Source organism: Callospermophilus lateralis, chromosome 11, assembly GCF_048772815.1.
Source record: "Callospermophilus lateralis isolate mCalLat2 chromosome 11, mCalLat2.hap1, whole genome shotgun sequence".
NCBI classification, from domain to species: Eukaryota; Metazoa; Chordata; class Mammalia; order Rodentia; family Sciuridae; genus Callospermophilus; species Callospermophilus lateralis.
In genome coordinates, this window is record NC_135315.1 from 50,719,005 (window position 1) to 50,732,546 (window position 13,542).

The 13,542-nt window shown below is 46.1% G+C and overlaps 1 protein-coding gene across 1 annotated transcript; it reads right to left on the bottom strand.

Moving 5' to 3' along the window:
• Positions 1-4,379: 4,379 nt before the first annotated feature.
• Positions 4,380-12,280, bottom strand: Asgr2 (asialoglycoprotein receptor 2). Its single transcript, XM_076871396.1, has 8 exons — positions 12,214-12,280; positions 7,318-7,434; positions 6,964-7,059; positions 6,282-6,353; positions 5,817-5,903; positions 5,591-5,736; positions 4,791-4,897; positions 4,380-4,536 (listed from the first exon to the last, which is right to left on the bottom strand). Exons 1-8 carry the CDS (start codon positions 12,278-12,280, stop codon positions 4,380-4,382), a joined length of 849 nt encoding a protein of 282 aa, XP_076727511.1.
• Between the last annotated feature and the right edge of the window lie 1,262 nt (positions 12,281-13,542).

A 13,542-nucleotide genomic window follows, 5' to 3' on the forward strand; every position in this document is an offset into this window, starting at 1 on the left:
TCTCACAAGTTCCCTGACACTCTTGCCCTGCCAGGCCACTAAGCATAGTTTGATCAACTAATAAATGGGACAGGTGTTAGCCATCCAATTCTCCTCTCAAAAAACAGAGGTGAGACTGGTGCCGTGCCAGTCCCTAGGTTCAAGCCCTCGTACAAAAGGAGAAAGAGAAGGAGAGAAAGGGGAAGAGGAAGTGGATTGGGAGGGGGAGGAAGAGGAGGAGGAGGAGGAAGTGACTGAGGAGGAGAAGGAGGAGGAAAAAGAACAGGAAAAGGAAGGGGAAGGGAAAGGAGAGGAAGAAGGAGAAGGAGAGGAGGAGGAGGAAGAGATAAGTCTCTTTCTTCATGATTACTACAATCCTCCTGAACACAGAGCCACAGACTTCCCTAAAACCCTTCCTGATCCTCTCACGTGCCAGTCCACGGGGATCCCAGCAACAGCTCAGCTTTACCATCCTGCCTGGTAGGGAGATGCCTGTCTCAGCCTCTCGGATACAACTAGTCTCTGCAAATGGTTCCCTTGGGACTCTGTCACCTGGCTCGTGAGGATATGAAGAAGTATCCCCTTTCTCATTTGGAGAGAAAACAAGTTGAATCCCTCATTGCATCTAAGAACTCTCTTAAAGTCATCTCCATCAGAGACCAACAGAGGAGAAAATTCGAGAATGGGGATCAAGGAAGATGGGAAAAGAGGGAAGGAGAGGTTCTGGGGAATGAAACTGACCAAATTGTTATGCACTTATATGAAAATATCACAATGAATCCCGATGTTATGTATAATTATAATGTATGTACCAATAAAATTAGTTTAGAGAGTTTAAAAACTCTCCATTGGTGATTGTTTTGCCCCCTTTTAGGCCTGCCTAGATGAATCCAGAACCCAGCAACTCTATTTTTTGTTCTGTTTTGTTTCACGTTTTAAGGTTTTTAAAATAACTTTTATTTGTAAAACAGTAACTCTTGATTTTTAAACACATGGCCACTACCAACAGTCTTTCTCAGTTTGGGGAATTCAGCCAAATTTTTATAAAAACAGGAATAGTATCATTTAACCTTCTATTTCATCCATCATTTTTCTCAGTTCCTAATTGGTCCTGCCAAGATTTTAATCAGACTAATATGTTTTGGAAATGTGTTTCTGTTTAGAGGATGAAAAGATGAGTTATGGACTTGGAGAAAATATTTGCAGAACACAAATCCAACAAAGGAACAGTATCTAGTATACACAAAGAATTATGAAAACTCAACAGTTAAAAAAAAAAATTAGAGGGGCTGGGGTTATGGCTCAGCTATAGAGCACTCGTCTTGCACGTGCAAGGCCCAGAGTTCAATCCTCAGCACCATATAAAAATAAATAAATAAATAAATAAAGTTATTAAAAATAGAAAATGGGCAAAAGGCATGAAGAGACATTCTACTGAAGAGGATACAGAGATGGACAATAATCACAGGAAAGATGCACAAAAAAAGAGATATAGCAGCTCGTGCCTGTAATCTCAGCTATACCAGAGACTGAGGCAGGAGGATTGCAAGTTCGAGACCAGCATGGGCCACTTAGTGAGACCCTGTCCCAAAATTTAAAAAAAAAAAAATTAAATGAGCTGAGGATGTACCTCACTGGTAGAGCATTTGCCTACCATGTAGGAGACCCTAGATTCAATCCCAAATACAAAAGGAGGAGGAGGAGGAGGAGATCATTAGCCATCAGGGAAGCTCATATCAAAACCGCAATCATACATCACTACATGCCTATCAAAACAAATAAGATTTTAAGCAATATTGACAACAACCAAAGGCAGGGGAGAAGTAGTATAAAATGGTACCACAACTCTGGAAAACAGTTTGGCAATTTCTTCTACAACTAAACATGCAATGACTATCTGACCCAGCAATTGAACTCTTGAGCATTTATCCCAGATAAATGAAATTTTATGTTCACACAAAACCTTGTACATAAGTTTTCATAACTGATTTATTTGCAAAATTAGCCAAAAATTAGAAATCCCCTCAGAGGTCCTTCAATAGGCAAACATTAAAAGACACAAATACTCCATGCCTTGGAATACTACCCAGTGATAAAAAGGAGTGAACTACAGACATGTGCACCAACTTAGGCAAATCTCCAGGGAATTAACGTTGAATGAAAATAAGCCAATTCGAAAGGGTGACATACTATATGACTCCATATATATAAAATTCTTAAAACTACAAAATTATAGAAAGCGAGAACAGGTTTGTGGCCACTAGGGTTTAGGAACTAGGTAGGGTATGGAGCAGGGGGTGGCTATAGGTGTGGATATAAAAGTCAAGATAAAGGATCCTATGGTGATGGAAATGATCTGTATCTTATATCAATGTTTATATTATGGTTGTGGTATTGTGAAATATATTTTTAAGATGTACAATATATATTTCAAGGCCATTGGGGGAAATTAGGTAAAGGTCACATAGGATCTCTCTGTATTATTTCTTAGACCTGCATATGAGTCTCCAATTATCTAAAATTTTACTAAATTATCTAAAGTTTACTGTTTAAAATGGATTTTAACCAAAGAACAAGTAATCCAACCAATAAATGGGCATATGAGCTGAACAGAATCTTCTCAAAAAAAGTACAAATGACCAATGATATATGGAAAAATGTATGGAAAATGTTCAATATCTTTAGCCATCAGAGAAATGCAAATCAAAACTACAATAAGATTTCATCTTCCCTAGTCAGAACAGCTACTATCAAGAAAAGAGAAAGTATATTACATGCTGGTGAGGGTGTGGGAGAAAAGGAACCTTAATCCACTGTTGGTGGGGAATGTATATTAAAACAGCTGTTACAGAAAACAGTATGGAGGTTCCCCACAAAACTAAAGATAGAGTTACCATATGATCCAATTGTACCATTCCTGGGTATAAACCAAAGAAATGAAACTCAACCTACAAAAGAGATACTTGCACACTCACGTTTATCAAAGCACTATTCACAATAGCTACGTTATAGAATCAGCCTAGATACCCATGAATAGACCGATGAATAAAGGAAATGTGGTATACACACACACCGTGGAGTACTATTCAGCCATAAAAGCAAAAATCATGTCATTTGCAAGAAGATGGATGGAACTGAGATCATCATGTTAAATGAAATAAGCCAAATTCAGAAAGACAAGTATAGCATGTTTTCGCTCATATGTGGAATCTAAAATAGAGAGAGATGTGAAAATAGAAAGGGAATTTTTAGGGAAGGGAAAGGAGGACAAGGGGGAGGGGTGGCAAGAGAGGGTAGAAGTGAGGGTGGATGCAATCACAAACATTATACGTGAAAATAAACAAATACGGCAACTACTTACACAGAGAATAGTTAAATAATATCTGGCATATCCATACCTTGGCATTCTCTTCAGTCGCTAAATTCAATGAGATAAAACCTTAAAGGTAATAAACAATGTTCATAGGACGTTGCAGAGTGAAAAATTAAGCTATGTTATTATTTGGTGTAGCATACATGGGTGTACACAGAAAATGTTCTGACAGAGCACTCAGAACTAGTTAACTCTGGGGAGAAGCAGGAGGGAGAGAGGACAGTGTGTGTGTGTGTGTGTGTGTGTGTGTGTGTGTGTGTGTGTAACAGTATATATTACTTTGTCATTTTAAAATAGGGGGATGCTGATGGGGATGTAGCACAGGGGTACAGTACTTGCCTTGTATGCTCAAGGTCCTGGGTTCCATCCATAGCACCATGAATACAAGTAAAATGCAGTCCTTAAAGATATGTTTAAGGTCAGGTTCCAAATGATCTTGGAAAGGGACATGTATCAACTGTGGAAATGGTTGGAGACACCTTGTGTTGGATACATGTCTAAATCTGTTTGAGGCCCCAAAGAAGTAGCCATGCTGAAAGGGGTGGGCAGGAGTCTTACTGAGCCTTCTCCCCCTGGCAAACATTTCCCCTGGAAGCTGAGGTTGGAGCAGGGGTGTTCTCTGCAAAACCCAATTTGGGGAGATCCCAAATGCAGAAAAAGTTTCTCCTTCAGGAACTCTAAGAAGCTGGGGGAACTTACACTCTACTCCTCCAGAATCTCCTCTGTCCTGTTTCCTTGCACTCTGCATGCCCCAATCCCCAAATAACCAGGCCGCAAAGAGTTTCAGGTATTTATTTCTACTCCATTGAGGCCACTAAAAATTGTAATAACTACAACAAAGAACTGTCGAAAGAGGCAGGCCCTCAGCCTTCCCAGGATCTGAAACAAACCACCCCCTTTTCTACTTTTCTTCAACCTCTCCCCATAACCCAGACTCGCTTTTTCCTCCTTTCTGTAGAATTCCCAGTAGAGAAGCCAGGGTTGGTGCGGGGATGGGGTGCACGTTAGAGATGTGCTGGGGCCGGGCTCAGTCAGTGATATTCCGCTTCATCTCACACGCCCAGCGGTTCACCTCTAGGCAGAAGTTGTCGTTCCAGCGTCCATCTGTCAAGAGCTCAACACAGTCTTCACTTCTGCCCGGCTCATGGCCGTGCCAGTTGTCTGGCTGAGTGATAGCCCAGTTCCTAAGAAGACAAGACAAAGCCCAAGATCTGACCAGGCCACATCCCAGCAACCCTGCCCCCACCCCCAACTCCAGAAAAACACAGCCTTGGGGCAGGTTCAGGGCAAGAAGATGCAGCCTTAGAGGCAGCCAGTGGGAAAGGAGAGGGTTGAGGAATTCGGTCCCCAAAAGGACCTCAGGGAGTCTGTTAGGGCCAAAAGCCCTGTGGCTGTCCCCAAGGCAAACTAACAAGAGGATAGATAGAGGCCACTTAACCTATAGCTGTGCCTGTAGTCAGTTCCATCCACCCATTTCCAGGAGCCATCGCTGTCAGTGAGGCCTATCCAGATATGAAAGGCGCCTGTGTGTTGTAAAATGAATTTCTGGAAAAACAGGGGGGTGAGGCTGCTAGTTCCTTGTTCCTTGGACCTTTTTCCTTCATCCCTGCAGGCATCCGTGTGCCTCCCTCAGCCTTCTCCAGCCGATCTGTCCCCACTGAAGCATCAGTTCCCGACACAACCGTTCCCTTGGTTTCCCCTCTGTCATCGGAGCTATCGTCAGTGAACACTCACTGGGCTAAACTTTGTGCTAAGTGCTTTCCAGGGACTATCTCATTTAATCTTCAGAAGCTCTCTAAGTTGGGTGCCATGACAACTCACACATTGCAAAGTAAGTTGTTAGAGCCCAGAGAGCCAATCCAGGATCTAGTTTGTGACCACTGTCCTCTGGGTCCCACTCCATTCCCATTATATCTGCTATTCTGACTCTGGTTTGCTCCCTGTCTTCTTCCCTCAGCCTCATACTCATGGAATTCCTATTCCTGCTCTCCGCCAAGACCCCCAAACCCATTAAGGATCTTGATTTCACTTGCCTCTCAGGTTTAAATGCCCTTACTTGTTTCTGCCTGCAATCTCCCACCTCTTAGCATCAATGGCTGCTTGATGAACACCCCAGGGCTCTACCACACTTCTAGACTCTTCCTTAGGTTAAAAAGACAAAAAGAAACCTGATGATGGAAGCTCCTGACTGAGCCTGAGTTCAAGGTTTCCTCCTGCCTTTGGGAAGCTTGGCCTCACCTGCTCCTCTCTGGAGTTGATGACCACCAGGTGGGCATTCTCTAGCTGGCAGTACTCGTCGGCCTCAGACCAGGTCTTCCCAGCACGAGAGAACCAGTAGCAGCTGCCTTCATGTTCCACCCAGTTAACAGGACAGCATTCCGTGCCTGAGAGGACAGGGGCAGAGGGAGATGAGATCTAGCCAGAGGGGACAAACACAGTGAGACCGGGCATGCCCTGTCCTTACCGTTGCTCTGGAAAAATGCCATCTGACATGTCAGGATACGCAGATCTAGTGGGAAGTGCTTCAGGTGAAGGAGCAAGGAGGCATGATCTAGGGGGACAGATGGACAGACAGCAATGCTGTAAACATATGGGTCCCCACCTGCCAGCACCAGGCACAAGAATCCAGCTGTTGGCTAGGGATGCATACACACACACACATACACACACACACACACACAAACAAACACACATACCACACAACCCACCACACTATACACACACCACACATAGAAGCACACCACACCACAAACACACACACCAGACACACCACACCACATACACACCTAACACACACACAGCCTACCACACATACACATAAAGCTCACACATAGCACACATACATACAAACACATACCACAATCCACACACACATCACACCCAGTGCGTACACACCACACCATCCACATACTCAGGGAGGGCCTCTGACCTGCTTTTAGGTCCTGCTGGTGTTTCTCCAGTGTGGCTCCCAGGGATGTCACCTTGTCACCTGCAATGTCCCCTGAAAAGGGAGAAGCTAAGTGGTTTCTCCTCTGTTCCGCCTGCTGACCACGCCTCCAGCCTCACATGCCTGGGAATCAGTTGGGGATCATCACCTTGTCCAGGATGTTATGTGGTCTACCACCTGAACCCCTCAGGCCACCCAGGCTCCCCACACCACCAGAGAGACTCAGGACACTGCACTGTATAAGTTCTTTCACTGGATCCCCATGTTCTTGCAACCAAGCCCCACTCAGCAAGCACATCTTGCTGCAAAGACTGGCCCCATACCATTCTCTGCCTGATAGCCCCTGCCCCACCAATTAGCTCACCTCATGCTAGAATTGTCCATAAGTCCCAAAATGTGCATTGTTCTTCCTCATCTCCGTGCTGTCCCAGATTCTTCTCTCCATCACTAACCTCTCTCTTCTTCACCTACATGATCTGATTCATCCTCAGGGCCCCTTCAGGTCAGGGGCCAACATCCTTGGAAGCCTTGCCAACTTCTTGGGCTGGGTTACCTACCTCAGTCTGAATCTGCACAGTCCCTAACCATGTCCTTATTGCAGACTCAGCACAGAGCCTGGCAAACTTCTCTGGATAAATTATCATCAACCAGCCAGCCCACTCACCATGGGAGCCCAGAGCCTGGATCTCCATCAGGGTGCTGGAGGAGAAATTGCTGAAAGATTCTTTCAGGGTCCGCAACTCTGCTTGCAGCTGTGTGTCTTGTCAGGAGACAGTGGGAACAAGATAGAGTGTGGGCTATGTCTGCCATCATTATCCGCATGATTGCCCTCTTCTTCACCTGTCACTGCACCATGATTGGTCCCATTGTTCCCCCATCATCAGCCCCCATTCGCACCCTGTACAGTCCCCATGCTGCCTCCACCTCTTCCCCTCTCATTGACCCCATCACTGCCCCCGACACTGCCCATCACTTTTCCCCACCCCTGCCTTATCCCTGCCAGCCCTGTGACTCTCACTTTGGGACCCAATTACACAAACAGCCACCAGCAGCAGGATATTGAAACCCAGGGCAAGCAGATTGAGATAGAGCCTGGAACCGAGGCGCTGTGGAAGGGGCTGGGGAAGACGTGACCCTGTGTGAGAGAGAGAGTGTCATGAGCCAGGCATCCAAGGGCACAGAAGTCTGAGGAGACACAACCTGGTTGGGGAAGAAACCAGGTGGGGGACTGTGGGACATTCAGCAGGTTTCGACACTAGCATTGGGGCATTGCACACACACTTGCACCCCTGTGAAAGTGTGTGGCATACACATGCCCCTACACAGGTGCACACAACACTCATGCACATGACACAGTACACACATCAGCTGTGTGCAAAGCTGAGATCTTGGACTTGGAATAGGGAGACACACAGGCATCCGGGGGAAAGATCTGGCCTTTATTAGACACACACTCTAAGAAAGTAGGTCTACGAATGGTTTCCCCTCCTGCCCACCTGCTGGAATGACCTGCAGATCACCTCTGGCCTTAGTCTCTGCCCTTCCATAGCCCCTGTCCCTTCAGACTGTTTCCCTAGAGGCTGGGGCCTGTGTTCTCCTTAAATTCAATGACTGCATCCCTCATACGAGTCCAAACCTGGAATAATCCCTTCCTTCCCAAAATTCCACTAGGATCCTTCAGTCCAGATCATTCCACTCCCCAAGGGCCATTCCTCATCTTCTCAGACTCAGATCCTCTTCCCCCAATTCCCACTGCCTTTGTTCCCGCTGAAACCCAAGTTCTATTGTAAACACTCTCTCCTGAGCCCCCATCATCCCACAGTAACCTCTCCCACCCCTTGATCAGTCTGCACCTGACCGCACACTCACTCACACACACGCGTGCACACACACACACACACACACATTTTTCATTACACTCTCACATGCGCACACACACACACTCATTAACACACATTCTCACATACTTTTACATACTCACCTATTGATACACACATTCTTACACCTCCTCACACACATATGGACACTGACACGCATGTATTCACACCCCTACATCTTCATGTGCACAAACTGGCCTGCACCACTGCTGTCTCTCCAGGTCCAGAGGATGATGGTCCTCCCAGCCCTGAGCTCCTGCTTTTGCACCATCCACCTGCACTCACACACTTCCTCTTTTCTGCCTTGGACCCTGCCTCTCCTTGGACCTCCTTCTCTCCTTAGCACCCCCACATGCTGGGGAGGCTCAGTCAGAAGCCCAGAATCTTCCTTTTCAGGTCATCTCTTATCACCATCCTGAGTTGGACACTGATCCTGTGAGGGACCATCCAGTACTCAAGACCTTCTCACACTAATGAATGTCACCTTCCTCCACTGCAGCACACTCAGAGCCATCTTGGCCAGGAGAAGCTGTGCCTTTGAGGCCTCCACTGCCCACATCCCCTCAGCACAACCTCTCCTGCCTCTTACCTCCCCGCCCCCACATCCTCCCTGATGCTTTTGCTTTCTCTTCTGCTATGGTTAGAATGTGTCCCCCCAAGAAAAAGATACACTCATACATTGCTGATGAGACTGAAAATTGGTGCAACCATGGGGCTGGAGATGTGGCTCAAGTGGTAGCGCGCTCGCCTGGCATGCGTGCAGCCCGGGTTCGATCCTCAGCACCACATACAGACAAAGATGTTGTGTCCGCCAAATACTAAAAAATAAATATTAAAATTCTCTCTCTCTCTCTCCCTCTTTCTCACTCTCTCTCACTCTTTCTTAAAAAAAAAAAAAAAATTGGTGCAACCACTTTGGAAAGTATTGTAGAGATTCCTCGACAACTTGGAATGGAACCACCATATGACCCAGCTATCCCACTCCTTGGTCTATACCCAAAAGACTTAAAATCAGCATACTATAGTGACATAGCTACACCAATGTTTATAGCAGCTGAATTCACAATAGTAAACTGTGGAAGCAATCTAGATGCCCATCAATAGATGAATGGATAAAGAAACTATGGTATATGTACACAACGGAATATTACTCAGCATTAAAAGAAAATAAAAAGTTGGGCACAGTGGCACACACCTGTAATCCCAACGGCTCAGGAGGCGGAAACAGGAGGATCATGAGTTCAAAGCCTCAGCAAAAAGCGAGGCATTAAGTAACTCAGTGAGACCTGTTTCTAAATAAAATACAAAAACAGGGCTGGGGATGTGGCTCAGCAGTCAAGTGCCCCTGAGTTCAATCTCTGATATGGGGGCGGGGGAGAGAGATATTAAGTTATTTGCAGGTAAATGGATGGCATTGGAGAATATTATGCTAAGCAAAGTAAGCCAATCCCAAAAAACTAAAAGCCGAATGTTTTCTCTGATCAGTGGATGATAATCTATGCAAGGGAAGCATGGGAAGAATAGAGGAACTTTAGATTGGGCAAAGGGGAGGGTGGAGAGGGGTTAGGAGTACGAAAGACAGTGGAATGAGATGGACATCATTAGCCCCAGGTACATGTATGACTGCTCCAATGGTGCGTCTCTACACCATGTAGAATTGAAATGTTGCACTCCGTTTGTGTACAATGAATTGAAATGAATTCTGCTGTCATGTACAACTAAGTAGAACAAATTTTAAAAAAAACTTAAAGGTCAGCAGGTGGAGTTCTATTGAAATGTTAAAACCTATAGTATTAACTACTAGAACTGTTCATTTTAAGTAGGGTGAAATAGTTATAAGTGGGATGGTCATGGGAGTGATGTTATTGGAGATGCAGATACCAGCAAAAATGTTGCCAATTGTGAGATGTTTAATTGAATTAATCAATAAAAAGTTATTTTCATTAATACAAAAAAGAATATGCCCCCCCAAGTGATGGAAACTTGATCCTCAATGCAGGAGTGTTGTGAGATGGAGCCTAATGGGAAATAGATTAATGCCATTATTGTAGAACCAGATTCTTTATTAAAGCTTCTCTCCTGCTCTCTCTCTTTCTCACCCTCCCTTTGCCCTTACACCATGAGATAAGGCAATAAGAAGGCCCCTCATCAGGTGCAGCCCCTCAATCTTGGACTTTCTAGCCTCCAGAACCATAAGCCAATAAATCTCTTCACTTTAAATTACTCAGTTTATATTTGTTTTGTTTTGTTTTGTTTTGTTTGTTTGAAGGGGGGTAAAAGGGATTGAATTCAGGGGCACTCAAACACTGAGCCACATCCCCAGCTCTATTCTGTATTTTACTTAGAGACAGGGTTTCACTGAGTTGCTTAGCATCTCGCCATTGCTGAGGCTGGTTTTGAACTCTTGATCCTCCTGCCTCAGCCTCCCAAGACACTGGGATTACAGGCATGCACCTCTAATTTGGTTTTATTTTGTTTTGTTAGGGTGGGAGTTGTACCAGAGATTGAACCCAGGGCACTTAATCACTGAACCACATTCCAACCCTTTTATATATATATATATATATTTTTAATATTTTTAGTTGTAGATGGACCCAATACCTTTATTTAATTAATTTATTTTTATGTGATACTAAGGACTAAACCCAGTGCCTCACACCTGCCAGGCAAGTTCTCTACCACTGAGCTATAACCCTAGCCCTATATTTTTATTTTGAGACAAGGTTCAATCCCCAGTATAATAAAAAAGAAATTGTAAATTTTCAAATTTGTTGAAAACTGTACACATGAAAACTGCCAGGAAGAGTGGGAAGCTGTCAACAGTAAAACACGACCTCTGGTGAGGAACCCTCTCCCAGGCAGCAGGGGCTCGCCACCTTCACTTCCCCCTCCTCATTGTCCCTTGGTCTATTTGGACGAGCTCCCTCTCTGGACTTTCTCCAAGCCTCCTGCTCAAACTCTGAATCCTCTCCCCCTCAGAAGATTCAACAATACCCAAAGTTGTTGTTGCATGTCCTCTCACTCCAGGCATTGTGTGGGCCCTGGAACTCTGTCCTCATGGAGTCTATTACCCAGTGGAAAGGCCGGCCAACACAGGTCCAGGGGAAAGAGAAGGCATGGGTGGGACACCTACCCCTTCTGCCCACTTCTGCCCTGCCCAGCACCAATCCTTCCCTCCCAGCTTCAACAATGTAGGGTCTCCTCCCAGTACAGGCTGGCCAATCCTCTCCCTGAGCTTTGAGTTCCAACCCCCTCTTGTCTCCACAGAACCCAGCTTCATCACCAGCATTCACCCAGGACATTTTCCTCTGTCCCTGGATCCTGCCTTTTTGCGTAGAACCCCTGAAATCTGTCTTGCTTTAAAACATCTTCTCAATCACTTGGTGACTGTGTTCAAAATTTGCTAGAGGAGGATGGGGATTGTAGCTCAGTAGTAGAGTGCTTGCCTAGCATGTGTGAGGCACTGGGTTCAATTCTAAGCACTGCATACAAATAAGTAAAATAAAGGTCCATTGACAACTAAAAATATATTTAATTTAATTTTTTTTTTTTTTTTTTTTTTTTTTTTTTTTTTTGCTAGAGGAGGATCCAGGCAGGAGGCCTGCAGATAGCAGGAATCTCCCAGGATCTCTTCATACTGGTTTCTCAATCCACCCCAACTCACCCCCACCCCCACCCCCACCCCCACAGTTCTGGCAGGCTCTGCATTACTTGTATACACACACACACACACACACACACACACACACTCACACACATGCGCTTGGGTGAGAGGGGAGGGAGGGAGCCATCTCCAGGGATCCCCACACCTCTGGGCACATACCCTTGCCTATGGCTTTCTGCAAACAGAGGTACCAGCAGCTCACACCTAGAAGGATCACTCAGTCCCTGGAGCAAATGCGACAGAGACCTCATGGAGACAGAGAACAATTGGCAGCTGAAATGGGATGCAGGTGAAGCCCCAGAAACTGAACACTTGCCTTTCCAAAATGGATTTTCTCTCCTGGGATTCTGCCCTTGAGTGCCTGGCCCCTCACCGCCACTGAGCTCATGGTCATTTTCTTCAGAGTCCAGCTGCTGGATGTCTTGAAATTCCTTCTCCATGATGTACCTAGGGCTGGTGCTGGAGCTGGACCTGGAGTTGAGGTTGCTATTATGGGTTAGAGCTGGGGCCAGGCTGGGGCTAAGATACCAATTTGTGTAGAGGCTGATGGTGGTAATTGAAATAGGGCCTGAATAGGTCAAGCTGATAGCTTGGGTTGGGTCAGAGGTTAGAGACAAGTCAGGGGCAAAGGTTTGAAATACTGAAGGATCCTGTCCCCATTCTCAGGGGACCGCTTGGCCCTTGACATGGCCATGAACCTTTCCTTCATATTCTCAAGGACCAAGGCACCCTACATCTTCTCATCAACCCCCACTGTTCCTGCACTAGAGTCTCCTTAATCCCAAAAAGCCCAGCCCCACCTGCCTCCCCCACCTTGGTTACCTGTTGAAAGAAGGGAGAACTAACTGGCTCCTGCAGGCAGCCCAGGCCCCAGGGAGAAAGAGGGGTTAAAGCAAGGAGAACTAGAACAAGCGGTTCTAGATGAAAGGGAAGGAGGGGCCTGGCCCAGGCAAGGGCCTTGAGCCCTGTGTGTGTCTGAGTGTCCAAAAGATTCTAACCTGGCATCTCCTCCCCTGGGACTTTGGACAGTAAATAGAAGAGGAAACAGTTGGAACTCAGACAACGAGTGGTGGGGGGCAGAGGGACACAACCATCTCTGTTCTCCTACCCAGAGAAGAGGGTCTCCTGGTCCAACCTCCCACCTTCACATTCCAGTCACCCCATTACACCATTTGGGAGGGGGAACCAGACCTGTAGAAACAGGGGCACAATGGCAGTTCCCCCTTTGTCCCTCCTCTTTTCACTTCCTACTTCTGAATTTCCCAGAACTGTTGGTGTCTCCAAATATCTCTGACCAGGTCAAGCACCCTTCCCTGCTCTTGCCCAATCCAGCCAGTGACCCTGGCATTCAAGCCCCAGGCCCCAGGCTCACCAGCCCTGTCCTGACCCACTCACTCTCCAGGATTAGTGAAGTTAAAGATGTGGAAACCACAGAAGTCGGAGGAAGGAGCATGACAGAAAGCACTCTCTTTGGGGCAGGAGGAATTCAACCTCAGTAAGTACCTTCGGTGGCCCAGCACTGTATCAAGCCCAGGAACACAAACATTTGTCTCCACGCACAACCACTGCTCTAAGTTATCTATAGGTGTTAACTCATCCACCCTGCACATCGCCCCCATGAGACTGACACATTTGTTATTATTCCCAATTCACAGGGGAGGTTAATGGAGCCTCAGAGAGGTTAAGTGCCTTGCTTCAGGTG

Excerpts from the sequence above, each read along its gene's own strand:
- Asgr2 (XM_076871396.1), bottom strand. The coding sequence starts at position 12,280 with ATGGAGAAGGAATTTCAAGACATCCAGCAGCTGGACTCTGAAGAAAAT. Across the intron at positions 7,435-12,213 it reads TGACCATGAGCTCAGTGGCG|GGTCACGTCTTCCCCAGCCC; the intron begins GTGAGGGGCCAG and ends TCTCTCACACAG. Across the intron at positions 4,898-5,590 it reads TCAACTCCAGAGAGGAGCAG|AAATTCATTTTACAACACAC; the intron begins GTGAGGCCAAGC and ends CTGTTTTTCCAG.